We start from the raw sequence: 27,950 nt of genomic DNA on the forward strand, positions 1-27,950 counted from the left end.
TGGGACCGGCACTAAGAGTACACTGGCTTGTGCCCCCCTAATGGCTGGGTTATATATATATATATATATATATATATATATATATATATATATATATATATATATATATATATATATATATATATATATATAATCAACCTTTGTTCAGTGGTGTGCAAAAGGTTGGGGAACCTCTCCTGACCAACGGTGTTAAATGTGTCAATCTGGCAACCCAAAGAGGAGAAAACGGACTCTACATTGTAGAAAGGCGACACACAAGTGAAGTGGACAGTCTGAGTCTCCATGAAGCCAGGGATCATTCAGACCTTATTTAAGTTGTCTATTTAACTTTTAACTATTTAACACGGATACGATTTCTTTGGGAAGTTAAATTTTTTTTATAATTGTTTTTTTAGCTAAATATCCTTTTTTTCCGGTTCACATTGTCATTGTTCGGATTAGACAGTAAGTTCATTTCGAGATGAGCACCACTGAGGGGTTGTTTTTCTCGGCTTTGCAGCCGCACACAGCCGTGAGCACCTACGCGGTACCTACTGACCGCGAGCTCACCGTGGACCGGCAGGCGAAGGAGAAGCGCGTGCAGCAGCAGGTCCAACAGCGGCTCGCGGAAAAAGCGTCACCAGGTGAACCTGCACGAGACAAATTATTATTTTTTTCCCTAAAGGTGTAAAAAACCCTGCATTAAATAAATAATTGTAATTATAATGATAACAATAGTAATAACTTTGTAATAAAATAACCATAACAGCAGTGATGGGAAGATAAGAATGCATGTGCAAATGAAAAAAGAAACACGTGAAATTTCTAGAAAAAGGATGAAAAAACACACATTTCAATGTCACAGTGTGATAATCCCATTAGAATTCCATGTGACCACACCAATGATTATGTGTGCAAAGTGTTCAGCTAAATTCCAATCAGTCAAGCAGGGAAAGTGGTGCTTTTGCATTAGGTAGTTTTTCCTCCCTTCATCAGTTCACTGCTCGTTCTCATAACATTCTACTAATAAATACAAAACTACAGTTTTTTTTGTTTTACGGAACAAACAGTAACAATAATAACTCCACAACTTTATTGTATGTTAAGTAACCTGTCCGTGGGAAACAGTTATTAAAACACACAAGCAGTGTCTCTGTAAATATGCACAGTGTGCCTTCACTCTGTCTCTACTATCATTGGTTGCATGATGTGCTGTTCAAATATTTGGCAAAAGTGTACAAACACAAAAGAGAATATTAGAAATCTGCTGTCCATCTTCCCAGGTAGTTTGACTACATTTGTCTGTCCAGCTATTTGAATGAGTTATACTGACTTACAGAAATTACAGTTTTTTCATGTTGCTGTTACACTAAAGCTAGGTATCTTTTTTTCCAAAATCCTTTTAATAGGTCTTATCTTCAAAATGGGCTCCTAAAGATCAGGAGCTCAGAATGGCACTGCTGATAGTCATGGTAAAAAGCTTGAAAGATTGGGTTTTCATCATAGTTATGGCTAATACCAGAGTTCCAGTCGACAGGCCGTTTGGAAAATCATTGTGTTTCATGTCAATCTTTGTATATCTCACTACGGCGTTATAGAAAAGCGGAAAAGTGCTATCAAGGCAAACTTTCTGTATTTTCTATGTGCTTCAGGAGCCCTGTATATGAAGTAGTGCGGTGATGTACTGTATTTTATTGCTTTTGTTCACAATTCATTCAATTCTGTGTGTTTAAAAGATGAGTGCAGGTCTTAAAAGTAGGCAGTTTCAGTGGACTGATCCCTATTATCTACAGGATTCTTCTTTCTTTTCGGCTTCTCCCGTTAGGGGTCGCCACAGCGGATCCTCCGCACGTTTGATTTGGCACATGTTTTACGCTGGATGCCCTTCCTAACGCAACCCTCCCCAATTTATCCGGGCTTGGGACCGGCACTAAGAGTGGCTGGGGATGGTTCCCTGACCGGTTATAAACTAAAAAAAGACACAACAAGTCATGATGGATTATTGGGGAAGGAGGCTGATATGATCATGTTGCTTTACAAAAACAAATGTGTAAAATGGGTCACACCAGACTATTGTGTTTTGGTAGTATTCGCCACATAGTTTTGTGTGTGTGCGTGTGTGCGCGCACGTGTGCGGGTATCACTTACCTCTTGGCTCAAGCTCGCCATGGAAATTGGGTCATGTGTCATTTAATGAAGCTTGAGAGTTAACATTATCATGTTTACGCACTCACACACACTACACTAAAAGACAAAACCTGATAAGTGTTTTACATAACGATTTACATTTATTTAAACAGATATATCTGCCATCAGTACATTAGACATTTTTAGACGGTGTGCAGTTTAGTAGAGCCCCAAGAACATAGGTCATAATTATGATTTTTTTTAATTCTTCTTTTAAACTAAACTCTACCTAACCCATTACCAGTAAATGTATAATTCCCCTAGTCAAGAACTTTGACTCATTTTCCTGTCTAGAGGAAGGAACAGAAAACTGCTGACTGGAAAATCCCCTAAAATTATTGTCTTTGGGAAGTTGGACCAGCTCTAAATCTGTAACCCTTTTAGAGGTTACTTGAGTATCTGTGCTTATGTGAGAAAATGAAAGAACATAAGGCTGTTTTCCTTTCCGGGGTGTTGTCTTTCCTGTGTACTTGTTTCTTTGCTAGTTACAGTGAGGAAAATAAGTATTTGAACACCCTGCTATTTTGCAAGTTCTCCCACTTAGAAATCATGGAGGGGTCTGATATTGTCATCGTAGGTGCATGTCCACTGTGAGAGACATAATCTAAAAAAAAAAAATCCAGAAATCACAATATATGATTTTTAAACTATTTATTTGTATGATACAGCTGCAAATAAGTATTTGAACACCTGTCTATCAGCTTGAATTCTGGCCCTCAAAGACCTGTTAGTCTGCCTTTAAAATGTCCACCTCCACTACATTTATTATCTCAAATTAGATGCATCTGTTTGAGGTCGTTAGCTGCATAAAGACACCTGTCCACCCCATACAATCAGTAAGAATCCAACTACTAACATGGCCAAGACCAAGGAGCTGTCCAAAGACACTATAAACAAAATTGTACACCTCCACAAGGCTGGAAAGGGCTACGGGGAAATTGCCAAGCAGCTTGGTGAAAAAAGGTCCACTGTTGGAGCAATCATTAGAAAATGGAAGAAGCTAAACATGACTGTCAATCTCATTCGGACTGGGGCTCCATGCAAGATCTCACCTCGTGGGGTCTCAATTATCCTAAGGAAGGTGAGAAATCAGCCCAGAACTACACGGAAGAAGCTGGTCAATGACCTGAAAAGAGCTGGGACCACCGTTTCCAAGGTTACTGTTGGTAATACACTAAGACGTCATGGCTTGAAATCATGCATGGCACGGAAGGTTCCCCTGCTTAAACCAGCACATGTCCAGGCACGTCTTAAGTTTGCCAATGACCATTTGTATGATCCAGAGGAGTCATGGGAGAAAGTCATGTTGTCAGATGAGACCAAAATAGAACTTTTTGGTCATAATTCCACTAAACGTGTTTAAAGGAAGAAGAATGATGAGTACCATCCCAAGAACACCATCCCTACTGTAAAGCATAGGGGTGGTAGCATCATGCTTTGGGGGTGTTTTCTGCACATGGGACAGGGCGACTGCACTGTATTAAGGAGAGGATGACCGGGGCCATGTATTGCGAGATTTTGGGGAACAACCTCCTTCCGTCAGTTAGAGCATTGAAGATGGGTTGAGGCTGGGTCTTCCAACATGACAATGACCCGAAGCACACAGCCAGGATAACCAAGGAGTGGCTCTGTAAGAAGCATATCAAGGTTCTGGCGTGGCCTAGCCAGTCTTCAGACCTGAACCCAATAGAGAATCTTTGGAGGGAGCTCAAACTCCATGTTTCTCAGTGACAGGCCAGACACCTGACTGATCTAGAGAAGATCTGTGTGGAGGAGTGGGCCAAAATCCCTCCTGCAGTGTGTGCAAACCTGGTGAAAAACTACAGGAAACGTTTGACCTCTGAAATTGCAAACAAAGGCTACTGTACCAAATATTAACATTGACTTTCTCAGGTGTTCAAATACTTATTTGCAGCTGTATCATACAAATAAATAGTTAAAAAATCATACATTGTGATTTCTGGATTTTTTTTTTTAGATTATGTCTCTCACAGTGGACATGCACCTACGATGACAATTTCAGACCCCTCCATGATTTCTAAGTGGGAGAACTTGCAAAATAGCAGGGTGTTCAAATACTTATTTTCCTCACTGTAAGTACCAATAACAGCTTTCAGGCCTATGATCACAACCAGATAGAAAATCCTGACTCCAAACAGACTTAGGAAATAAGAAGAACTTTTCTGTGTTTGGTGACTAATCATTTTAGATATGATGTTGAGATGCCTTACGACTTTTGCAATGAAAAAAAAAGATCAAGCCATGGTCTGGCAAAAACTATGGGGATTCTATGTCAGTTGCAGGACAGTTTATCCTGCTGCTATGCTGTGTAAAATCCAATTTTGTCAGAATAATGCTATTGATAGCATAGCTTAATTACAAATGATGTTATCTGTCAGATCATTAAGGTAAACAAATAAGTACTGGTTGATTTTATGCACTGAGTCTGTTGATTCGAATTTGGAGATTTCTCAATTTTTTTATTTTTTTAGTTTATATAAAATAGTAGTTTTGAGCTTAAGACTTCATTTACCTCAATGGATTCCAATGACTTGATCACTATTAAATTTAGAAAATGTAGATGAGGGTGCCTAAAAGGTGGCCTCAGTATTTCTGATTGATGTTTTAGACTGCAGGAGGTCATAATTTTGTTTAAAGACCTATCCAAATCCAGTACTGGCAACAGTTGATTTGTAGGGTTTTTCTTTTGCCACACTCAGGCAATAGCAGGCAACTTAACTTTTCATCTGTATTCACAGACCTATTCAGCTACCACACTCCACTGTGATGTCTCCTGTTGCTGGGAGTACTGCCTGTAGGATTTTCGTAAACATCAGGGCTGCATTTGTGGAGATTATTTTAACTACCAGGAGCAACTGAGCCCCATGTTAGAAATAAAACCCACATAGTATTGTATACTTTCTTAACCAGGATGGCAGCTCTTTTGAATTCGGCTGCATGCCATGTGGATTTACATCCTTCATTTATTCTTCAGCCTGTTTGACCAGTGAGGCCTAGGTCTCACTGGTAATAAAGCATTGTTCCTAGCTTGTTTTGTATCACAAAATACTGTGCTTCAGTGTGCTCTTACTTTTGTTGGGATTAAAAATTTAGTAAACACATTATGTTTAATAGGACCAAAATATGAATTTTTTTAAATGTTGTCAATTAATATAATTTTTATAGGGCTCTTAACAATGGCCATTGTCACAAAGTAGCTTAACAGACATATGGATATATATTTAAACTTGCTTTAAAAACAAGAGGAAGAGAGGAACCTTGAGAGGAACCAGACTCAAAAAGGGATCCCACCCATTTCTGGGTGACACCGGATAGTGTAATTATGAGTCATTGACCTTCTATAACTCTATGCTGTAACAAATAGTAAATATGTTAAATAGATTTTCACTGCAAGCATCAGGGTCATTAGGCAAAGTATATTGTTTATTATGGTTGAATTCAGTCCTGAGGAAACAGCTAGTTGTCCTGGTTATACGTTCTGGAGGAGGTTTGGGGGATGCACTGACACGTGGAAGTCCTGTTTGATTAAAATACAATGGTCAGAGATGAAAGAAGGTTTTTCCCAAGCAAACTGGTTAATAAGAAGATTTAATTCATTTAGGTTCTGAGTGATACTCTAATGTAGGTTAAAATGATGGAAAGTGTCGGTGGTTGTAGTTATGCTTTCATTTAAAAAGAAGAAAAAGAAATATGGTTGTACCATTGACCGTTTTTACATATTGCTGTTATTAGTTTAAAACTATATTTTTAACTTTTATTAAACTATAAGCAGGTATCTTTTTCCAAAACCCTGAAAGCATTTCAAAGGGCTTATCTTCAAAATGGGCTCCTAAACATCAGCAGCTCAGAATGGCACTGCTGATAGTCATAGCTTGAAAGCTTGAAAGATAATTATTGGGTTTTCATCATAGTTATGTATCGTGGAGTCACAGTGTTATGGCTAATACAGGACTTCCAGTCATAAGCTGTGATTATTACAAATCCTATGGGTAAATCATTGTGTTTTATGTCGATCTTTGTTGATCTTTCTCACTATGGCGTTAATAGAAAAGCTACAAAGCACCATCAAGGACTTTCTGTATTTTTATCCTATTTGGTTACTGTGGCTTTCACTGATCAGAAACTCCTCCGCTTTTGGCCCATGTCTGTAACCACATCATCTACTAGCCAATGTTGTCATGGCATTTTGCTGGTTCTGGAGACTAGGTGACTAAGCTTATTTATGCATAAAGGGCTACGCAGCTGTGTCTGTGTTTTCTTATCCCCCCTGCTGTGGCCACACAGCTTCAAAGTAAGAATAATGAATAGTCAGCAGTAGTTATATCTCTACTGGTATCATGCTACAGTTAAGGCCTTTTGTTGATGTTAGTCAGTATGGGCACTAACCAGTGTACCTTATACAGCCACAGAAAACACAGCTTTCTATCCTTCCTTGTAATATAAGAGGCTGACGGTTTTCAAAATGTTCTGAAATTATACAATTATAAAGTTACTCTGTCTGCTAAGGAAGGAGTCAACAGACTTGAGAATAGTAATTTGTAAAACCTACGGATTATCGTCCTCCAAGTTGTACACCAACACACATTCCTTTTATTGTGCATATTTAACAACAACAAAGTACCATGAAACAAAGGACTAGAGAACTATACTCAGGGTCTTGAATACATTTCCTTAACACTTTGCCATGAGAAGAACAGGAAAGAGAACAGCAGTGAATAGCAGAGACCTGTTACAAGCAGTGCGGCAGGATGCAAGTGTGTAAACTTGATATGAGCTTTGTTGTGGGCGAATGCACAAACATAAACAGAGGCCATAGTGGGGCAAGACAGACCAAGTAAGCCAGGGATATTCTAAAATAAGAAATGTAGAATGGAAACTAGGCTCAAAACCAGAAAATCTGAAAATTAAGGAACTAGAAAATGGAAAAGAGAACTAGGATCAAAACGGAAATTTCTTATTCCAAAAATTCGATTTTGATTTACAGCGGATGAAACAGTAATGTACAGTAATGCATGATGCAAAAGCAAGGAGAAACACAGAACAGGTTAATACAATTAGATAGCAAAAGTAAATATATGATTGGGTGCAGACAGGACTAGACCTCAAAACAAAACATGAGCATATACTAAAAGTGTGTGCTTTCATGGGAACAGCATTTCAAAAGATAGAAACCATGACAGTTACCTAAATCGTGAACAATCGTGAACAAAGGATGAAGAACTATGTTTTTTCCTTTTTTTTATTTAAAATATTTGCGGTTAGGTCTTACCAGTGTGGCTCAGGGTAAATTCAAATGCTTAGGGTCTAATTTATTTTTGAGTGAATAGTTTTTTTTTTTTTTTTTTTTTTATTCTAAACACAGTGATTTCTAAGTTCGAGATAATTGCACTACAGATAGTGAAGATGGACATTATGTTGAAAATGCTGGTGTATTCTTTTGTGCGTAGCACTTTTTATTTTCTCAGACAGCCCCAGAATGACCTGTTCAGTGGTCACTCCTCTTGAATCAATGACTCCTGTGTTAGAGACATTCCTGAATCATTATCCAGGTCGTGATATCAGTAACATGCTCCTGTTTTTAGACTGTTGGTTAAGTGGGAAGCTGTGCAGTGTTGAACTTCTTCAACTCTCTGATTCAGCACTGTGTGATATAGCTGACAGATATAGCAAGGCTTGGTGTAATACTCCTTCACATTTATCAGGCTACTGTTAGTTTGCCGTGACGATGCTGGAAAAAATTGCATCCGCTTCATTATTTAGCTGTCAGTAGATTTATTATTGCATTTCCAGCTTTAGCAGTCCAGCTGTCAGACAATAGCCTCCCTTATTGCGCTGTTCATGAGAAGAACTGGGCTTGTTTTGATTGCCTCTTTTGAAAATCCAGTAAGGAATTTCCGGTCCATGAACAAAAGAACTATGAATGTGATGTTACTGAGTGAATATAGGGCCAAACACATGGATAACTGGATGCCTCACAGATTGATTGTTAATATCGTTAGTAAGAAAGTATGCATTTAAACGCCAACGTTTTAGAAACCATTAATAACGGTGTTGTATAATCACTATTCGTTAAAGCGGATGCATTGAATCTGAAATATTCCAGATCTGTCTGAGAATGGGAGTGACTAACACATTCTTACATACTGCTTGTAGATCTTGACTGAAAGGTTTATTGAAAGGACTGAGAACCAGAGAAGACAAGCAGCTTGTAAGCTTCAGATCTTTGTGCCCTGGTCACGCCAAGGCATTTTGAAGAAGACCAGATGTTCCAATTTCAGGAGAAAGCTAACTCTGACTAGATTCACAACAAGCTTAGCTCCTTGCCCCAAGGATTTATTGTTTAATAAAGAAAATTGAGCTCTATCAGCAACCCCTTTATTTTATTTGTGTCAAGGTAAGCTCCAGGATAAAAATGTAAACAACTTACTATAAACTTTTTGGAACAACATCGTATCGAAAAAATGAACAAAACAAATGTATCTGTCATTGTGCATTCGCATCAAACACTATTTGGAGCTGTGGGGATTTTTTGGTTGACTCATTTTGTTTTGGGGGAAGAAAAAAAGGAAAAATGCCTAACAATGTTTTCTTTAAAAAGTATTGAAAACAGTTTTGTTAATATTTTTCAGCGAGAGTTTTTAAATGTAGTGTTTCGTCTTCACACTCTTGGCAAACTTCATGAACTCTCAGCAAAGATCACCAGTGTCGAATGATCTACGTTGTTGGATTAATATTGAGCTGTTTCCATTAGTCTAGATGGGCACAAGTAATTTATTCTTCATTGCTGTGTTTAACCCTGTTATTATGTGCTTACTTTGTCCAAACATTTAACAATTACAAATAATAAAAGATAATTAATATTATTAATATTTAAATATAAACATACATTAAGTATATATATATATATATATATATATATATATATATATATATATATATATATATATATATATATATATATATATATGTCTTATATTTATCAACACTTTTTTCAGCTTTACAATTAAAAGTGTTTTATTTGTCATCTACCAGTGAGGTTCACATAAAACCTCATATATACTCACCAACCACTGTAATAGAAACTGTTGATAAGAGAGATCAGAGAAGAATGGATAGACAGTTTTGATCTGACAAGATGACCACAGTAACTTAAATAACAACTATAGTGAGCAGAGAATCATCTCAGAATCGTCTCAGAACACACCTAATCTTGAGGAAGATGGGGATATAATAGCAGGAAAACATTTTGTTCCTGTCAGCCAATAACAGGAATAAATATTTTTTTCTTAGATTTTTGTTCAAACCTTTTAGACATGCCAACTTCACTGACTATAGACAATTGTGCATTGTAGATCAGCACAGCATTTTCCTTTTTTTTTACTAAAAAATTCCAATTTGTATGCTTTTAATTTGCAATACTTTCATATGCAATCTGTCTTTCTTTGTTTGCATACAATGATAATTTCCTAAAGTCTTACACAAGATCTGTGGTATTCTGAATATTTTTCCCATTTCCAATCTTTAAAACGTTTTTAGGCCGTTATTTAGATCTGAGTGAAGAAAAAAACATTTTGCTATTGTAGATTTTGGTGGTAAATTTGTATTGTTGCTATAGCTTCTGAAGCAAACAAGTCTGGTAAGTGGTCCTCCTCCCACACTCTCAACAGTTTTCACTATCAACACATTCTAGCTTTGATTTCTTTACAGTTGAGTTCATCGTTTCTAAAACCCAGTCAACCGCTGAATTTTTTTTTTTGGATGATTTAGGAGTAAGAAAGAAAGTGTTGGCTTGCGGGTGTAGGTGTACTGGCGTGCAGATGTGTGTGCACATGTAAACTGAAGTAACCCAAGATATATCCTTTAAATCCTCCTGTTAAGGAATAAGGGTTGTTATGTTATGCTGTTTTTTTTTAATGTCCCCTGGTGGTCTAGTGGTTAAGATGCAGCGCTCCCACCGCTGCGACCCGGGTTCGATTCCCGGTCAGGGAACCATCCCCAGCCACTCTTAGTGCCGGTCCCAAGCCCGGATAAATTGGGGAGGGTTGCGTTAGGAAGGGCATCCAGCGTAAAACATGTGCCAAATCAAACGTGCGGAGGATCCGCTGTGGCGACCCCTAACGGGAGAAGCCGAAAAGAAAGTTTATGTTATGCTGTTTTTGAGATGTAAGCAGACCCGTTCTCCATCACTTCCCTAAAAATTCCATTCGCTTGCTGGGGGGTGCTTACCTCTGATGTCATGCATAGTTAACAAATGTGGACATCATATTAACTTCTCACAGCAGAGTGGGATGTAGAGATACTTTGGTCGAATTGAAAACCTGATCTGTTTGAATGACTGAAGTGACTTAATGAAGGCATACTCAATGTCTCATTGGGTCAATATTTATTCAGGGTCGGTGTGGTTCCTTTGGCAAAAAAACATCTTGTCGGAATAGAAAAGTAAGTGTTCCATTATTGTTTTTGTTTTCTTTCCATGTTGTAGAATATAGCAGCATATCCATGAAGAGGTACAACAGTCAAGGAGCTGGAATCAACTATAAGACAGGCAGCAGACTAACAGTAAGTGCTGCATAACATCAGTAATATGTGCTGCCTTACTTTTTAACTTACACTTTCAATCTTTACACTTCAATGTATTTTCCATAATATGCATGTTTGAATGTTTTTATGAATGAGCATTTCTACCTACTGTACATTCAGGTAATTTAGTTTATGGCAAAACAGTCATAATGGTTTAAACGTTATTGTCAATAGACAATAATTTAAAATAAATGTATGTAGTATTTATTTATTTTAATTTCTGGGGATTTTGGTTCTATTTGGTTTTGGTTTCTCTTTGTTTTTTGTTCAGAGCTAAAAAGGTTTGTGAAGAGGCAGCGCCCTTAATGCAAAAAGTATCAAGGAAGTAGAGGGCAAATTGAGGTCATGTGTCACTATTGCCCTTTTAAAAGATTTACAGTTAAGGAATAAGGACAGAGAATCTCCATTTCATGTTAATTTCATTTAAAGAAAAAGGCAACAACTGTTTGAAAATCAGCATCCAGTCGAACTCATGCCATAGTGTAAAAGTTCAATTTACAAATAGGCATTTGTTAACCTCATGACAATCTCCACATTGCCATACTTTGTGGCTACACCTCTTCCCCATGCTGGTGTAATATTTGACGTTCTTCTGCCAAATCCATGTTTAGAAGGTGAAGTAAAGCTCCTTCCCATGTATAACTCAGGGAGCATGTGGAGCATTCCCAAATTATGATCTCATCAATTGAAGGGCCAAGAAAAGTGATTGCCAAACATCAGGGAAAGGTGCCAAGTGTGTGCTATTGCGAGATAAATTAAACAGAATACTATGACTACAAATGTTTTTACCTCCCATGAGTTTTATTCTTGGTAATCTAAAGCAATTGAGTCAACAAGCATACTTACCGTTGCATTTGGGCATAGGTACAAGGTATTAATATGTACAGTAAGATATGTACATGGGTATAGCTTTAGATAAATTGCACTATTTTAAAACTGTATTGCTTTGTTTGCATTTAAGTCGGAATATTTAATGGTTTTTACCTAATATCCATTGATTACTAGGACAACAATGTTTATGTTTATTTTTTACCAGTACTGAGGAAGGTCAGGTCTATAATTTCCTAAAGTCACCACTATTTAATGTGAATTCACAACTATAGCTGTCACATTTTAACACTAAAAATCAGAGCCAAAACTGACCTAATGTGTTTTTATCCAACAATGGATAAATAAATAAATAAAAAAAAACATTTACTGGTGTTCTCCCTTGGAATGGTGAAATCTGACCACAGTTTTTTCCTTCAGAAAAATTGACCCAATCCTGTGTATTTAGATCTTAATAAATTCATTTCAATGTACCATAAATGTATACATTTTCAATAAAACTTTTTTTTAATGGGTTACTTACAAACTCTATTTATAGTGAAAGTATAAGTAATTTTAAAATGTTATAAATAAGCATGTAGTTTGGTCGTTTGAAATTACATAGAGGCTTATTGAACCTTTTCTATGGGTTAATTACAAATGCGCTACAGATATTACCATAAATCTGTTTAAAAATATTAGGAATGTTCTTTTAACTATTCAATGTACTGTATTATCATTATAATGGTCTTGCTCTCACTCTAGACCCCACGTTTGCATAAGGTTACTGGAGATTTCAGCTCACGCTCCGCTGTGGAAATGGGCACGCATCGCAGGATCAGCATTGGCACCCCTGTGCCAGCTGTTGTGGGCAACCCGTACCAATATTGTGATGTCTCCTACAATGGAGGGCATAGTATTGGCCAGGTAAATCGAGAGGAGCAAGAAGCAGGTTTGCAGTTTCAAGGGCAGCCTTTTCCCAGGGGTAACTGGGTAACTCCTGAGGGTATGAGCTCCTCTGAGCATCAATCCTACTACGGCCATAGTCCGTTGCCCGGTGTATCTCCTATGAGACGCAGCCTTAGTGGTACACTAGAGCATGACAGTATTGGCAGAGGATGGAAGGAGGCAGAACTTGCTCATCAGTATTCCTCCAAAGGACCAGCCCATCGGACCCTGATGCGCATGAATAACCGGCAGATGCAGCACCAGAGGATGGGCAACAGCACTATTCAATGGCAGCAGGCATCAGGTGGGGGCAGCACCATAATGGCCGGAGGGCAATTTCCGAATACGATAAGACGCGCAGGATCAGTACACAGTCTGAAGAGTGTGGGCCGAGGGGTGGATGTAAATGATACCGTGGCTGATGGCAGGGACATTTCTGGAGGGTAAGACCCTACGGTTCCTTGTATAGTAAAAAAATCCTCATTTATAATTATTACTGTATATGCTTAACTTGGATTCAGCATTCTAATTACCATTGTGCAAATGTAATTAGTTAATTGTTTATGTAATGGCCATATTGCTCGTTTTTGTCATCTTGTAAATAACTGCCTACTTATTTGGGCCTTTAATGTTAAAATAATGGAATAATGGAAAAAACTGACTGATCTATATGACCTTTCCAACAATACCTTTCCTGTTCTTTCTGTGTTTGCCTCATTGTCAGGCTCAATAGCCTGGACATGACGACTGCAATCAGTTATCTCAACTCAACAGATATTGCCATGCAAACACTCGGAGCCGCCTACATTCAGCATCAGTGTTACCATAGCAATGATGCCAAGGACCTGGTAAACAAATCTGTAATTTTACCAAATTACAACATTCAGTTAGAATCTATAGATACTTTTTCCATGATATACATGTATAACACCTCTTTTAGAGCTCCATTACAACTATTGAATTAATGCATTAAATATCATACAAACATACACTGTTAAATACCCACCCATATTTTACAATGAGTTAATGGGATACACTGAATGCCACTTTTCATTAGAACATGCAGTTGGAAATATTTACCACACCTTGAACACAATGTTAGTTACATCAGTATTTTTTATCAAAAGTGTATGTTAAAGTGATTCTTAGTGATAGACATCACTAAGAAACCTGTACAGAAAGCACCAGGCATCCAAACAAATGACCTCTTTCTCCAGTTGTGTAAAAGAAAGTGATCTATAACATACAAACTGGTGCTCAATGTTGGCCTGTTATCAATGTTTGAATTGGCTACAACTGCAACTCTCTCAAAACAAATCAAAAAGCAGCAATACCGTAAGGATACATTTGATAAGATTTGTGAAAATAAACCTCTGATAATTCAATGAGTGGGATAATATAACATTTTTTATTTGGTGCACACCCACGTACACGGTGTGGTTTCAGAAATCTCTGCTCTCAAACTCAGAGGTTCAAATAGAGTCAGCATTCTGTCATAAAGTTGTTGTTAGCAAAGGCTGTTATGACACCACTTTCTAGTGGATTTTACATCCAACTGCTTTAAAGCTGAGTTACAACTCTATAAACATACAACCTCTACTAGTTTAATGGTTTATGAGGGTGTGAAGTAGCTGTTGGGGGACATGTTTTAAAATGACTGACAAGATCCCAAAACAAACAAACATTTCAGATATTTTTCAAAAAGGCAGATTTCCAAACTTTTTTATTTCAGCTACCTATTGCACTTGTTCTGAGATGGCTTACACTTTTTTGTTTATCATATCGTTTACATAATTTTCCACCTTTTTTGTACCACTAAAAAATTTTATATGCTAACAACTACACCTCTTAATAGCAAAAATCCTATTTATTATACTGTACCTAATAATTACATATAAATTATTATAAATACACTTTTAATGTAAAATTATTATTATAAATAAACTTTTAATGTAAAATTTAATGTAAAATTTAATGTAAAATTTAATGTAAAATTTTATGTAAAATTTAATGAGGCATAAATTAAAACTTTGTAATTATTTTCAATGCTTTAAAAAAAAAAAAAAGGATTTTAACATGGTTTGTTTTTAGCTTCAGACTGAAATAAAATTAAAGAAATGCTTTCCATGTGTCCATAGTCGTAATCCAGAAGCCCTAAGGGTGGAAAACATTCTGCGTCAGAGCACATGATATCAAAAAAAGGCCAAAACTTTTCCTTTTATCTTTTTAATTTGCAGATGTTTGGCACTAGGGTTGCCATGTTCAGATGTGCTTCATTGCATGTGTTCAGCATAGTCACCATTTTGAAGCTTTTAGTGCAGTAGTTTGGCAGAAAAAACATGCTTTTGCTTAAGATTTTAAGTTTCAATTTAAAGCACCTCTTTTCACTTGTGCACATGCAAAGGTACGAAACCTGAAGGGGATCCCAGCACTGGTGCAGCTATACAGCAGTGAGAACCAGGAAGTGCAGCGGTATGCTACAGGAGCCACGCGCAATCTCATCTATGAAAGCATGGAAAACAAGACGGCTCTAATTGAGGCTGGGGGTATCAGCAAATTGGTTTCTGCATTAAAAGAGCCAGATGATGAGCTTTGCAAGAATGTTACAGGTATAATGTGTCGTACATTATAGATAGAAATATATAAATAAAATATAAAAAATATAAATATATATATACAGTGATCCCCCATTTATCGAGGTGTTAAGTTCCAAAATGTTCATAAACGGACGCCAACCCAAAAATGCTATTTTATGTATACAGTACTGTACTGTATTAACATTTGACTTTATTTTATAATTAATAATTCTATTTTTATTATAAAATTTTATTATTTTAACATAAAACTCTATAAAACTAATTCCTTATAGGTTTTTTGGTGCAAGAGACCGGGAAAATCAGTTAAACAAATTAGTTATGTGGGAAATACAATTCCTCGATAAACCGGGGCGCCAGATTTGAACCGCGGTAAAGCGGCGGATTACTGTGTATATATATATATATATGACCCCATTTTACCGCGGTTCGAATCTGGTTAGGGGTACACAAAATTAACGTTTTTTATATTATTTTATAAAAATAGAATCAATCAAATTAATGCAATACATTTTTAATTATATTGATTCATTTAGTAATCAATTAAATTGGCACAAATTAAATTGCTGAAATAATATTAAATACATAGAATTTTGTTTTATTAAATTGTTTACATTTGTTTGACTCCATTTTGGTAATACAGATGTGTATGTAAGTGTGTGTGTGTGTGTGTGTGTGTGTGTGTGTGTGTGTGTGTGTGTGTGTGTGTGTGTGTGTGTACATTTAAATATTTTATTTTCTAAAGACATGATCTACTTATTTCAGCATACTTTAACAAATGTCTTCATTCCTTCCATCCTTTATTCATTTACTCCCTCGATATGCGGAATTGTCAGGATTTTCTCTTTTTAAGAGAAATTCTTGAAGCTGGACATAAAACACTAGCGATGTTAGGGCTGTCAGCTGGTTATAATTACATGACTGTCATGAGTTAACTTGTGATTATTCGCATCTTAATCACACTTTATCTGTGCTAAATGTACCTTAAATTAATAAGATTTTAATAAAACTTTAAGTTTTTCATACTCTCATCAACATGGGCATGGGCAACTATGGATGCTTTATGCAAATGTATGTTTATTATTAGTGAAACCATAATCAACATAGAATATGAAGACGAAATATACTTAATACTAATTGTATTGTGTGTGTGTGTGTGTGTGTGTGTGTGTGTGTGTATATATATATATATATATATATATATATATATATATATATATATATATTCATATGTACTTATGTAGCTTGTTTAAAGATTCTCAAATTGAGAATGAACTGGAATACTTTAATGGTGTTCTAAAGAGGTAAATACAGCTAGATAGAGCTGGGGTTTTTTTTTTTTTTGTTTTTTTAGTTTTGGCAGTAACCACAGGTGAACTTGCTGTAATGTGAGCACTGAGTGTATCCTGAGAAAGGTAGAGGTAAGAGAAACCCAGTGAGAAAGAATGGAAGAGATTGAAAATAGTTGGTGTGTTCTCTGGACTCGTTCCAGCTCGTAAGTCGTATGAGGTTTTGTGGCCATTTTCCTTCCATAGTTCTCCTTTGTGTCTGTGAGACCCCCCTTTTTCCAACCCCTCACCCAGTAAATGGGACTTGAAATTCTTTGCCGTTCTTTTCTCGGTTGCCAAGTGATATAGCAATGTTTATGGCCCAGTCTGTTATCTGTTATATGTAAAAATGTATGTACTGCCAGAAAGGTTACCATGAGTCAAATAGATAATGCAAGAATACAGAATATGTAGAGTACATTAATGTTGTTTTGCAGAAATGAAATGTGCAGATGTCATTCTTTAATATAGGGTTTTTTTGTTTGTTTGGTTTTTTTGCTATAGGTATTTTGTGGAATTTGTCGTCTAAGGACAGTCTGAAGGAGAAGCTGGCAAGGGAAAGTCTAGCCGAGTTGACCGAACGAGTGCTTATTCCTCTGTCTGGCAGTGGAGACTCTGCAGTTATCCAGCAGAGCCAGTCAGAAATGGATATATTCTACAACACTACAGGCTGTCTTAGGTACACCAACAAACAATCTACTGTGAAGTGCAAAGATTTGAACTCCCTGTATATGGTATAGCTCTATTTTACAATTCAAAGGTTAATTATATAAGGCATAAAATGCATAATATGATATTAGGACTCAGGAATTAATTCAAGCTAAATTTCTAACTTTAAAACATTGCACAACTGTTTATCCAATGTTTAAAATATTCGCAAAAATACACATTTATTTATTTAGCATATTTAAAAATATATATATTATTTTACATTATATTTATATTCAAAAGTCTGCGACCACACTTAAAATCTGTGATAATTTAAGGAAGCATTGTTTTGAAACATTTAAAACAGATTTTTAAAAGAGATTTTAAGGCAGAGAATGTTAAAATGGAAAATAATTGGCCTTTTGAGGCTTCATTGTGTGTAAATTTGAAGAGGAATCAACAAAGTAACTGCTGTGTGATAATTTTAGGTGTTTTGCACAAAGTTTCCATAAAAACAGGACATCCACACCTCAAACAAAAGGTCTCAATGCACTTTGATAAAGCTCTGGTATGTGTGTTTGTACGTGTGTATATTTAAGCAATATTAAAAAGATCCATTAAAATCTGCGTATGTGTGTATAAATAGTAAACCATGCTGATGATTTCAGTACATAGACAGTTATCAGCATTGCACTGTAAACCAAAACCACCTCTTTACTTTGCATAGTCAAAGCATTTACTGTATGCAAACCATATTACGGTATCCTGACTTCTTCCATTCCCTTGGTAGAAACCTGAGCTCAGTGAATGGGAGGACCAGGCAGCAGATGAGAGACACTCGAGGCCTTGTGGAATGTCTTGTAGGATACATACAGAACTCTCTACAGGAGGGCAAGGTTGAGAACAAGGTCCGGTCTGAGAGTCAGTGTGTATGACTTAGTGTCCTAATTTTAAGAAAAAAAAAAAAATTAAAAAGGAGAAAAGAAAAAAAAAATTCTATGCATAAAAATATAAAGTTGCAAAAATAGTCCACCCATTTCACATACTATTTCTGTGTTTCTCACATAATGCAGGGTGTAGAGAACTGTGTGTGTGTCCTGAGAAACCTGTCCTACCAGCTGTATTGCGAGATCCCCACATCAGTACTGCAGCGTTTAGAGGGTCCATCAAGAGCTCATGATACACATAGAAGAGACACCATCGGCTGCTTCAATCCACAGAGCAAGAAGACAAAGGATGTGCGTGACAGCTGTATGAATAAAAAACAACGAATGAAAAATACTAATGTTGCAGAATCTATATTTGATACATTTATTTATTTGTGCTTATATGCTTTAACTCAGATTTTTACAATTCATGGTTGTTTTTTTTCTTGCAGAAAAAGAACCACGAGTTGGCTACATTGTCTGAAGTAGCTCGAGTACCAAAGGGAGCTGAGTGGCTTTGGCATCCTCAGATAGTCGGGTTATATAATCAAGTGCTGCAAAACTACGAGATCAGCAGTGCTACCCGCGAAGCTGCAGCTGGAGCCTTACAGAACATCACAGCAGGAGAAGGCCGGGTCAGAAGCTCCTCTGCTTCCCCACAATCTCTAAAATATCTCTTGAGTGCTAAGAATTTTCTTCTGCACTTCCCTGTTACTGCTCAACACCTGAGTTGACTTTTTTGTTAGTTTTTTGGTTGTTTTGTTTGTTTTCTACATTGCACACATAGTTGAAGCACAAATACCTGTTGATATTAGTACAAGGGGAATTAGCTCTTGTTTGCACAAGAGAGTGTGCGGCAGCACTTTAATCCTTTAGTTTGTTCAGCTATTTCAACTCCTGGCCTACCCACTGCTTAAACAGATCAGCTTCCGACGCTTCAAATTTCATTCTAAAACTCCTCTCAGGCTTGCTACAATCCAAGCCAAGATTCTGCCTTGCGTATAGGCACCCTGTGTTTTGGAATTTCTAATTCCAACATTTGCTCTTTGTTTTGTCTTTGTGTTTTACTTGATAATAGTGAGTGAGAAATAAAACAACAACTTTTTTTAAGCACTAACATCAAAAACTGACCTTTATCTCCTCTAAGGTTTGAGATTCTTGTATTTAACACCAGTCCTACTATGCTACTCTCTGTCACACTAGTATTGTTGATGGGAATGATAAAAATAAAACCCTTGTGAGGTTTTTTTGCTTACCACAGTTGTAAAAAAGTGGTTATATGAGTTATCTTATCTTATGTCTTATTGTCTTCCTGCTCAAACTGTCTCTGATCTGTTTCATCAAAGTAGATCTACTACTCACTGGATGTTTTGTTGCAGCATTTAATGTACACTGTTGATTTAGTTGTCCCAGAATAGTTAGTTTAGTATATATTTAGTGGAAGATTTGTGAGTACAATTTAGATTAAAGGTTAATTACATTGTGCATTACAGAATTTAATCTCTGAGGGGTTTCCAGGGCACCATGTATTCTGCTAACAAGAGGCATTTGATTAGGTACAAAATAGGATGTATGTTTTCCTGTGGCCAGTAGCACAAATTCGTTCTTGAAGCATTCTGTGAATGTTCAACAATGCTTTTTGCAAGGTAAACTATGTCAGGAAAGTGGACAAAATGTGAGTATTACCTGCCCCACCCCCACCACCCCAGAACACATTTTTGGCATTCCTTGTTCCTTGGAATTTACTTCCATTTTTTAATGCCTTATCTCAGTTTTTATTTTCTTTTATGTTATTTATCTATTATCCAGTTTTCTTCTTCCTTCTGAGAACATTACCCTAATAACCGTAAGTTTTCTCTTTTCTGATATTGTCACTCTTTGTCTTTGTGTCTCAGTGGGCGTCGGTGTTGAGTCGTGTAGCCCTGGAGCAGGAGAGGATGCTGCCTGTGATTATGGATCAGTTAAGAACTCCAACCGATGCTGAGCTGCGTTCTCTCACCGGCCTGTTGAGAAATCTGTCCCGGCACTGCAAGGACAAGGCAGATATGGGTTAGTGCCAGGCACCAGTGGACGTGCTAGATTCCTCAGATGATTATCTTAGATTTTTGTTGGTTTAGATTTGCTTGCTTACAACAAAGAGTGATAATAGAAAATATAAGTCTGTCGTTGTAAATATAGTTCCTTGTTTTGTATTCATTTGTTGTACAACACTAAATATCATTATAAAGAGACCAGTCTCATTTTGTTAATGTTCTTGCACTTTCTCTATTTTTTCTCACACTCTCATTTCCTTTTTTTTTTTTTTTTTTTTTTTTTTTTTTTTTTTTTTTTTGGGGGGGGGTTTAACTCAGAGCTCTGTAATTTCCTTATTACACAACTCTGTGCTTTAAACAGCCAAACTGGCCTTTTTTTCTTTTTGTTTCATTTTCTTGTTTTTTTCCTTTTTCTTTTTACTCAAAACCATATGCTGGAAAGTTTGAATTGCACAAACATAGAACCACTGCATCAGATTAAGCCATTTAGGAATGTTAAATTCTGTACTTTTTAAAATGTAAATCTATAGAACTCCATCTTTAACTCTATTCCATGGCATGCTCTGTCTTAACCCACTTGGATCATTCTTACCAAGTGCCCCCTTCTTTCTGACTGGCTGCAATTTATTGTTTTTCTATTCTTCTTCTTCTTCTTTCGGCTTCTCCCATTAGGCGTATCATCCGTCTCCATACCCCCCTGTCCTCTACATCTGCTTCTTTCAACCCAACAATCTGCATGTCTTCCCTCACCACATCCATAAACCTCTTCCTTGGCCATCCTCTTTTCCTTCTTTCTTGTGGCTCCATCCTTAGCATTCTCCTACCGATATACCCCATGTCCCTCCTCTGCACATGTCAAACCATCTCAATCTCGCCTCCTTCACTTTGTCTGCAAAACGTCCTACATGCGCTGTCCCTGTTATTGTTTCTCCATTTATTCTGTTATAAATATCTAGTTTAGCACTGAAAATCTTTCCTCATCTGTTACCAACTCTGACCTAACATTATATTTGTTTTTCTCTTACTTTAGCTACGAAAGTGGTGAATATCCTGGTGCCCAAGCTGCCAAGTGATGGGCATCAGAAAGAGCCATCCAGTGAAGTGGTTGTCAACATCTGTGGCATTCTCAACAATCTGGTCATGGGGAGTTCACTGGCTGCAAGAGATGTGACTTACTTTGATGGATTGCCCAAATTGGTTGGAATCAAGATGTCTCATGACAACAGGTAGATGAAGGCAAACGAATCCGTCTTACAGAGCATATTCCTGTTCAAATAAGGTTAAGATTAAATATTATTTTCTTGTGGGCATGGGTTTATATTTACTTATGTACAGGTTTCCAGGAATCAAAACAATTTGCTAGTTATTTGTAGCTTGAAGTGGAACTCAGCTGGGCCAAATTTAAGGATGTAGGCTTTAGCTGGTATGACGTGGCTTGTCTAAAAATGATAGAGGTAAAATACAGAAGTACAAAAAGGGAAAAAGATGCATTGGTTCAAAAGTGTTCAACGGTTTGTCTGATCCAGCTAATGAGCCAAGGTTTTGTTAGTTTCCTGTTTATAGGGCAAAACAACATAACAGTTAAAAACAAGTTATAGATTATACCCAGCACAACAACAGATTGTATTAAACATTAAAACGGTTTATCTTATTTAGGATTAAAAATGGGACACAAATCAACATACATGGTGTTTTAAATGTAACATTAATAATGAATACCCATTTCATTGCTAAGTTCATACATTTGCTAAAAAGTAAGGTGGCTAACTAACTAGGTTCATCTGCAAAGTTCAATTCAAGCAATTCAAATATTTGCCTTTCGGGTTTACTCGTGTGCTTCATTTGGTATGAGGCATAATAAGTTTTAAGCTAAATGATGCTAAAGTACTGTTGCTTTTTCTATAGACGTAACCCTACTTTAAAATACAATGATATATACTGAAAGGCTGCTTTTTGGTTTAAATAGCATTTAACAAAACGCATAGATGCAAACATAGTGCTTACTAAACCTGACGAGGAAAACAACAGGAAAAAAATGCTTAAAATAGCATAGCTGGTCAACATGACCAGCATAATGTGTACTGGTTACAAGCAGGAAAGCAGCAAAACAAACTTAAAAATAAATTTGGACTGTAGAATTGTCATTCAGATTCAGACATTTCATTTTCAAAGGGTGAAAATAATTATTTCTGCTCTTTTTTTTTTATTTAATGATGGCATGTATATCAATCTGCTCTCCTGTTATAATTTGAGTCTCTTTTTCTAAGTACTATAATGAGAGGCTTTCAATGAAAACATTACCTGCTAACTTTGAAGTCTAAAATATGCTAACGGGGTAGCAATTACGTCAAGATCAGTTATTTATTTTAATGAAGAAGCACTCATGACTATAGAAACACCAACTCCAGCACTGCATCCGAGTGTGACATGGATGCAAAATTTTAATTTGAAAATAGGTTTGTCCAATAAAACTTCAGTGCAATCAGCCATAAAGAAAATTATTTCAGGACACAAAAATATGAACAGGACATAAAAACACTCAACTGATATGCAACATTTTTAGTTTCTCTAGAACTGCTGTACACTTTACTCTCCAGCTTCTCTCTGTTTGTGCCTTTTTCCCCCACTCCTTCTCCTGCACTATCATGTTATATGACTTATTCATTATTTAGCTAAATTGTCTTGGGTACTGTCATGTTGCTGGTTCTCATGTTTCTGCTTTCCTTCTGTATCTCAGTCCAGGAAAGGTGAAGGCAGCTAAGGCCGCCTCCACAGTGCTGTGTAACATGTTTGTATACAGCAAGCTCCATAAAGATTTCAAGCAGGTGAGATTGATATTACAGGTCTATGTGTCTGAATATAAAAAAACAATTTCTTCAGTCGAAGAAACGCAGCAGGTCAGTGAAAACTGCAAAACCCTGGAACAGAAAGTGCATTAAGAGCTATTAATTTAAACATTGTATAGCTATATAAACCAAATAAATTTACTAGAAACCTCTTAATGATTAAACTTTCTTTCGGCTGCTCCCGTTAGGGGTCGCCACAGCGGATCCTCCGCACGTTTGATTTGGCACATGTTTTACGCTGGATGATTAATGTTTTATAATGCTTTCTAAAAACATACAAAACAAACTATAAAAGGCAGTTTTTTAGACATACGTTTATGAATATTGGCACATCCAATTGTTTAAGATTAGTTTATTACTGTATATTTAATTATATTCAACTCACTGGTTCAATTTTATTTGACTTTACTAAGGCAAATTTTGTTTCCTTACATGATTGAATGCATATCATACTTCTGCCTTGTTGAGTTCTTGTTCCAGATTCATCAGTAGATTAATATACTGATAGTAGCTTGGTTTTGAGGGAAATCACAGGGTTACAGTAATAAGTTAATTCTGTTGTAATTTCTATGGTAGAGATTTTAGCAACACAGGGATTTGTGTGCCAGGTGCTGATTTTGTGCTTTTGCAGTTCTCTGAAATATTACTTTTTTCTAAAGGAAAAAGAGAGGTTTTGTGAGCGGGAAAACCGTTAATCATTTTATTTAATGATGACAGACTGATTTGTTTTGCAATAATTCCACTAGAGCTGAAACGATTCCTCAAGTAATTCGAATACAAAAAAAATGATTGATGCTAATTATTTGCCTTGATGCTTCTTTTAATCCATTTAATTACACACGGAGCCCTATGTTTCCCCATGGACCATTATTACTGATGCACTACCCGCTAAACTCTGGAGCGTTCTGGTCAGGTAACCCAAAAGATTGAAAAATGCAGATTGAAAAATGGGGGAATGGATAGAAAACAGTGAGGGGCGAGAAGAAGATTCATTGGGAAGCCTGTTTTCACCATATAAAAAAAAAGTTTGCCTAATTCCAACTTTTTTATTTCTCGCAATTCCGACTTTATTTATTGCAATTCCGAGTTGTATTTTTTCAGGCAATTCCAAGTTTTTCTTTCTCAATTCCGACTTGTGCCAATCATTTTCTATGACCCTAATTCTAAGCAAGCCAGTTTCCCCCCACATTAAAAAAGGTTTGAATAATTTCGACTTCATTCCTCGCAATTCTGACTTTATTTCTCGTAAAAAGCCAACATTTCTGGTGCATCCACGAGGAACCATGTTGTTTTCTCCACATGCTAGTGTTAGAAAAAGTTCTCTCCAGGGATCGGAGGCTTAGTTTGATAGTTTGATTAGCTTAGTTTAATTCTATTGATTGCAGCCCATTTTGTTTTTTGTTTTTTTCATTAATTTCATTTTTTCCATATTTTTGGGATTTTTTTCTTTTTCTTTATATATTTGTATTTGCATTTTCATGTAATATGTCAGTTAAATACACTAAATCATTTTAGTTTTCACAGATATTCTTGTAGGCAAATTTCAGCAATAAAATTTAAGATTTTCTAAAAAGGAAACAAATGACTTGTTAATTTTAAAAGACCTCTCTTATTTTCTCCTGTATATTTAGTATTGCTCTTGGATAAAGAAAAATAATCGCCAGGTTACTCGATTACTAAAATAATCGATAGCTACCGCCTTAAGTTCCACAGTTAGAAAATTATCTATAAACTAAAACAAAGTTATTCATGATTAATACACAAAAGAAATGAAATAAAACATGATATAATGTTTTGTTATAGAAAAATATAAAATTTATAAGGTAGAAATCATAGCACTGCTTTATATTGCATCATGGATTATTCTTTTTATAACAGCACATTCCAATGTTTTATTTTAAACTTTTTGAGTAGGGAATACTGAATGAAATGAAATGTGTTCAAACAGCATAAAAAAAAACAAAATTGTGCTTAAATAATACATTTCTGCAGTTTGTAATGGCACTGTTTTAGGTCAACACTACGCTAAGCACATCTCCCACATGATGAACTCTGACTCATAATGGCTTTGGTCAGATAAGTGCAGTGTGTGGAATGTGACAGAGGAATGCACAAAGTATTGTTCCACCTAGTTGCTGCAGCCTACAGTATCTATTAGTGCCAAGGCAGTTGTAATCTTCATGGTTCAACAATAGCCAACACCTTTCAGTGCAGGATTGTGTAATATCTGCTTTCAATGCTATAGGGGCTTCATTGGGTGTGGACGAATAAGCTTGCTCCTGTTTGTCTTCTACGTTTTATTCCTGATTGAAGAATTCATTTTTTTTTCTTTATTCGTTGCAAAGTTTTTTCTTTGTTTAGAGTTGACATTGGATACTGCTGAAATTTCATCAGAATATAAAGTTGAGTTTGCATACCTCGTGACGTTTCGATTTATTTATTTATATGTGCCTTATTAAAGCATCTAAATGTCAGCACATTGACTGTGTCAGGTCATATTTAAGCCATGAAATGTTCAAACTAATAAAAACTCTAACAGTTACCAATTGTTGTCAAACATGTCAGCGGGGTCACACAAACGTGTCAACTGGGGTCACACAAACAGCTATAACATGGACCTACAGTGTCTAATACTGGACTTTCTCATTATGTGAGGTTTTAGAGTGTTTAGGCAAAAACCTTTAAATTAATACATAATAATAATAATAATAATAATAATAATAATAATAATAATAATTGACTTGACTAATAAACAATATCAGAAAAAGCAAAAGTAACTGAAATTTGGTTTAGAAAAAAAAGGATCTCCATGCTTACACACACACACACACACACACACACACACACACACACACACACACACACACACACACACACACACACAACAATATCTTATTATAATAGCTATATGATCATCAGTATAAATATTTTTCATGACAATGAAGGGAAATGTTGAATGATTTTCTATATATTTAATGCAATAATATGCAACTTGTAACTTCTACACTCATGCAGATTGTCTAATATGTACAACTAAATATTTAAAGTAGTCTTTCCAATAGTAGTCTTTGAGCAATGTTTTACTGTTTTTTTTTCCCATTTTGCAGAAGGGGTTCACGAGGAGGGACTTCACTGAAACGGTCTGATGTAGTAATACTTAGAAATACTAAATGTCTGGATCTGCGTGAAGCTTAAAATTAACAGGAATAACCCAATCATCTATCAAGCTCAACATGAAGGGAGGCTTTCTGAGAACATGCCTGTAATCTTTGGCCTAGGTTTGAGTGCTTTTTGTTGTCTTTTTTCTTCAATTTGATTGCGTTGCATTTCTGGGAAAACATTTTTTTTTTCAGTGGAGTTGGATGAAACTGGATGGATATGTTGGAACATTCATTTAATTTGAGGAATAAAGAACATTGTGGACTGTTTTTCTGACTCAGTTCCGCACCATGAGTGTATGCTCACCATGAAATTGACCAGGAAAAAATATTGTCATGCAATGTCTAATAACTCTTAGTGCTGTTGAGTTTGCGTGTGTGTGTGCGTGTGCGTGTGTTTGTACTGTATACACTAATGCATTTATCAGTATGTAGAATTAGACATGACTCACAGTGTTAAAAATATGCATCATTACATTTTTTTATTTGTTTCGGTTGCCACATTATTTCAGAATATTTAGGGTTGTTTTATAAGTAAAAACACTGTAAATTCATATTGGTTTCTTGGACACTCAAATTAATAATCGAATTATTCTAGCATTTTGAACTGGGACTGAATCTTAGTGCTGCCCTTCAGATTAAGAGTCTGTTTCTCATTTAGGATGGGATTACATGTTATACTTGCACTGTAGCTCTCTATTATGTAGTGGTGTACTTTTGGCCATCCACAAAGTCACAACATCCAAACATGGATGCATAAACAGTGCTGTATATACAGTTTAAAAAGGTTGTGTTACCTAGTACAGTCATACACATAAAAAGATCTGAATTTAGATTTAAAACAAAACATAGGGTGTTTTAAATCATATTAATTATTTTCTAATGTTTGATTCTTTAATGCTTTCTCTGTATCACTCTTTAAGATCTGCTGGTTAATTTTTATTAATCTAAGTGATTTGTTTGTTCGTTTATTTTTTATTTCAGATTTCACTAACAAATTACTGTTATAATTGCTTTTGTAGCAGACTGACTTAAATACCAAAATGAAAGTATTATATGAGAGACTGTTATGGTACCTCAACAATATGTTTTACACATCAAGCAAAATGTTGGCGTCACATCACCAATTAAATGTTACTCATCTGTTGTTTTGAGACGTCTATAACTAACATTATGATCATCTCATATAAAGATAGTAAACATGTAGTGAAGACTCACTTGTTCAGTTCAGTCTTCCTTTGCTAGTGATTACTAAAACTGTTTGTATGTTTACTGTTTTCTTATTTTAACTTATTCTCTCTCTCTCTCTCTCACTCTCTCTCGCTCTCTCTTTCTCTCTCTCTCTCTCTCTATCTCTCTCTCTCTCTTTCTCTCTCTCTCTCTCTCTTTTTTTTTTCCAAACACGTGGGTGGATTGAAAGATTGACAGGACACATTTCTCCCACTAAGCAGTGCCCAGACAGATTGCCCTCTACACAGTCTGTCTGTTGTACGGGTGCAAATGGTAATAACTGTATGAAAGGGGTGTTTTGGAAAAATACTTGGGAAATGACAGAAGACTGAGACATGTAAAAGGAACAGATCAAAAACAGATGTCAGGAAGCTGATGGTCTTCAGCCAGAAATGCTGACCTTGGGGTTTGGCTTGACCTTATCTCAAATGCTTATTATTATCTTCTCACTGTGCAGGCCATTGAGAGGGAATGAGGAACAGTGAGGGGTGGAAAGAGAAAAAGAAAAGGGAGTTACATTGTGTAAAATACTGAGATAAATGAATGTCAGAGAGCGCAATATGATGAATCTTAATTTCAATAAACACACTAATTCTTTTTTTTAGACCTGACTATGTTCTGCTTGTTTTTCAAGGGTTAACTGCAAAGATACCAAAAAGAAAAGA

At 36.1% G+C, this 27,950-nt stretch overlaps 1 protein-coding gene and 2 long non-coding RNA genes across 3 annotated transcripts; 1 reads left to right on the top strand and 2 right to left on the bottom strand.

The window, feature by feature from the left end:
* Positions 1–218: 218 nt before the first annotated feature.
* Positions 219–27,272, top strand: pkp3b (plakophilin 3b). Its single transcript, XM_083551194.1, has 13 exons — positions 219–623; positions 10,670–10,746; positions 12,340–12,965; positions 13,247–13,370; positions 14,927–15,131; positions 16,949–17,123; positions 17,883–18,000; positions 18,166–18,330; positions 18,471–18,653; positions 19,914–20,067; positions 21,082–21,277; positions 22,789–22,876; positions 26,005–27,272. Exons 1-13 carry the CDS (start codon positions 461–463, stop codon positions 26,041–26,043), a joined length of 2,313 nt encoding a protein of 770 aa, XP_083407320.1. The 5' UTR covers positions 219–460; the 3' UTR covers positions 26,044–27,272.
* Positions 499–8,759, bottom strand: LOC310731529. The gene is made up of 3 exons (XR_014535246.1): positions 4,259–8,759; positions 1,939–2,647; positions 499–1,776 (listed from the first exon to the last, which is right to left on the bottom strand). It is a non-coding gene; the product is annotated as an uncharacterized lncRNA (long non-coding RNA).
* LOC310731528 lies at positions 26,186–27,950 on the bottom strand. Its single transcript, XR_014535245.1, has 2 exons — positions 27,458–27,950; positions 26,186–27,416 (listed from the first exon to the last, which is right to left on the bottom strand). It is a non-coding gene; the product is annotated as an uncharacterized lncRNA (long non-coding RNA).

The sequence above is a fragment of the Silurus aristotelis genome, assembly GCF_946808225.1.
Source record: "Silurus aristotelis genome assembly, chromosome: 9".
NCBI lineage: Eukaryota > Metazoa > Chordata > Actinopteri > Siluriformes > Siluridae > Silurus > Silurus aristotelis.